This window comes from Seriola lalandi, unplaced genomic scaffold (assembly GCF_002814215.2).
Source record: "Seriola lalandi dorsalis isolate HSWRI2012SDOR001 ecotype SW California unplaced genomic scaffold, Sedor1 jcf7180002054688, whole genome shotgun sequence".
NCBI lineage: Eukaryota > Metazoa > Chordata > Actinopteri > Carangiformes > Carangidae > Seriola > Seriola lalandi.
Genome location: NW_019525241.1, coordinates 1447830 through 1449460, shown reverse-complemented (window position 1 = coordinate 1449460; position 1631 = coordinate 1447830). Strand labels below are relative to the sequence as shown.

General features: G+C 43.8%; 1 protein-coding gene across 1 annotated transcript in view; it reads left to right on the top strand.

Annotated features, from left to right (window-relative positions):
• LOC111667296 (ETS domain-containing protein Elk-3-like) overlaps positions 1-1631 on the top strand; it is a 10164-nt gene that overhangs the window by 6095 nt on the left and 2438 nt on the right. Inside the window, exon 4 of the mRNA XM_023422956.2 lies at positions 546-668. Within this exon, the coding sequence (XP_023278724.1) occupies positions 546-668 (123 nt within the window). The remainder of the gene's footprint in view (positions 1-545; positions 669-1631) is intronic.

Here is a 1631-nt window from a genome sequence, read left to right as displayed (position 1 = left end):
GGGGGGGGGGTTGCAGAATGACATGCAACACTGAGTCCCCAGCCAGATGCAAACCGGGGACATTGTGGTTCATGGTCAGAGCCTTAAACCCACAGGCTGCCAGGCTGAAAACAGTTTTAAAGATTTTCTTATCTTTTAGCAGAATTGGGTTTTATTGCATGCTGTTGAACATCACTGAAAGAAAAACTTAAACAGGGTTAAAACAAAAAATATCAGAGAACACAAACATGTTTTAGAAAGTGATATTAACAAATGTTTAATTCAGGAGACTTATGTTCTCCTGCTGAATCAGAGAGAAAACCAAACTGAAGAGACGGAAGAAAATAGATGACATGAATTCTGTATGAATGGAGCTTCCTGACCTACATGGAGTCAGTCTGCCAAGTCAGTCTGTCTGGTAGACGTGAGTTCACTAGAGGGCAGACTTGGCTTTGAGCTTCACCACAGACTATGTACAGCCCTCTGGAATTATTGCCAGAATAAACACTCGGTGAATCTTGGTGAATTTATCCTCTGATATTTAATTTGGGGTTGTGTCTACGTAGACTCCGTCTGGTCTGCTGCTCACTCCCAGCCCTCTACTCTCCAATATCCACTTCTGGTCCAGCCTGAGCCCAGTGGGACCTCTCAGCCCCGCCCAACTTCAGACCCATGCCCCCCTCTTCCAGGTATGGCTCATACACTTACACAAGCATATACAAGCCTTTAATCCTGTTCCTGGCTTCTCTACCTGCCTAAACTGAATTTAAACTCAGCCCTCACACAAACCTCATCATCAGAACTTTTGGCCGGTTCCAACCAGAACAAGATGAGACGGGCTTTTGAATCAGAGTATCACTGCACTCTTTCACATAGAAGTTGTTATTGTGGGAGGAATGAAAAAGGAGAAAATTTAAGAGAGAAGTCCAATCCTTTCTCACCTGCAGCCACTTGGCCAGGCGCTGATTGTTGGTTTGTCAGTTTCTGAAAGGACACTGTTGCATACAGACGCTTAACCCAGGTCTCACCTCTCCGAGACATCCACAAACTAAACACTTCCACAGCCACAACCACAGCATTTCATATAATTTAAAGATTAGGGACCTTTTGAAAGATTAGATGACACTTTTTTAAACCTTTGCAACTTCCGTTCCAACTTGAGGAGGAAGGTAAAATGTAGGTGGATCTCTCTTTGGTATATTTGTGAACTGATATGGTTATCTGAAGTATAGGACTGCAAGAAAACTTAAACAACGTACACACAAGCACAAACATGCAAGGTCCATCTTTGTCTCTGCAATGCTGGAAAACATTTTTATGGATAACTTCGTAGAGTTAGACTGACTGATGGCCTCAGTTCTGACAGGCCTATTTAAAACCCATCGGCCTTTCAGAGAGCGCTCTGGTTTCCTGTGTCGGTGCCTGATATAAAGTCTCCGTCAGCCTATAAACTCTGTCTATTTACAGCTAATCCCCGTCTCATAACTACAGGCTCTTTGTAGTCATTTCACACTGCCGATTTACCTCCACAGTTGTTTTCACAGTTGTGTGTTTTTTGTGTGTTTGTGATTCACCGCGTGCCAGGGTTTCAAAATAAGCTGCAGATGTTTCCGTTCTGGTGTGGACAAGAAGAGGGGGCAACTTCCTGTTGG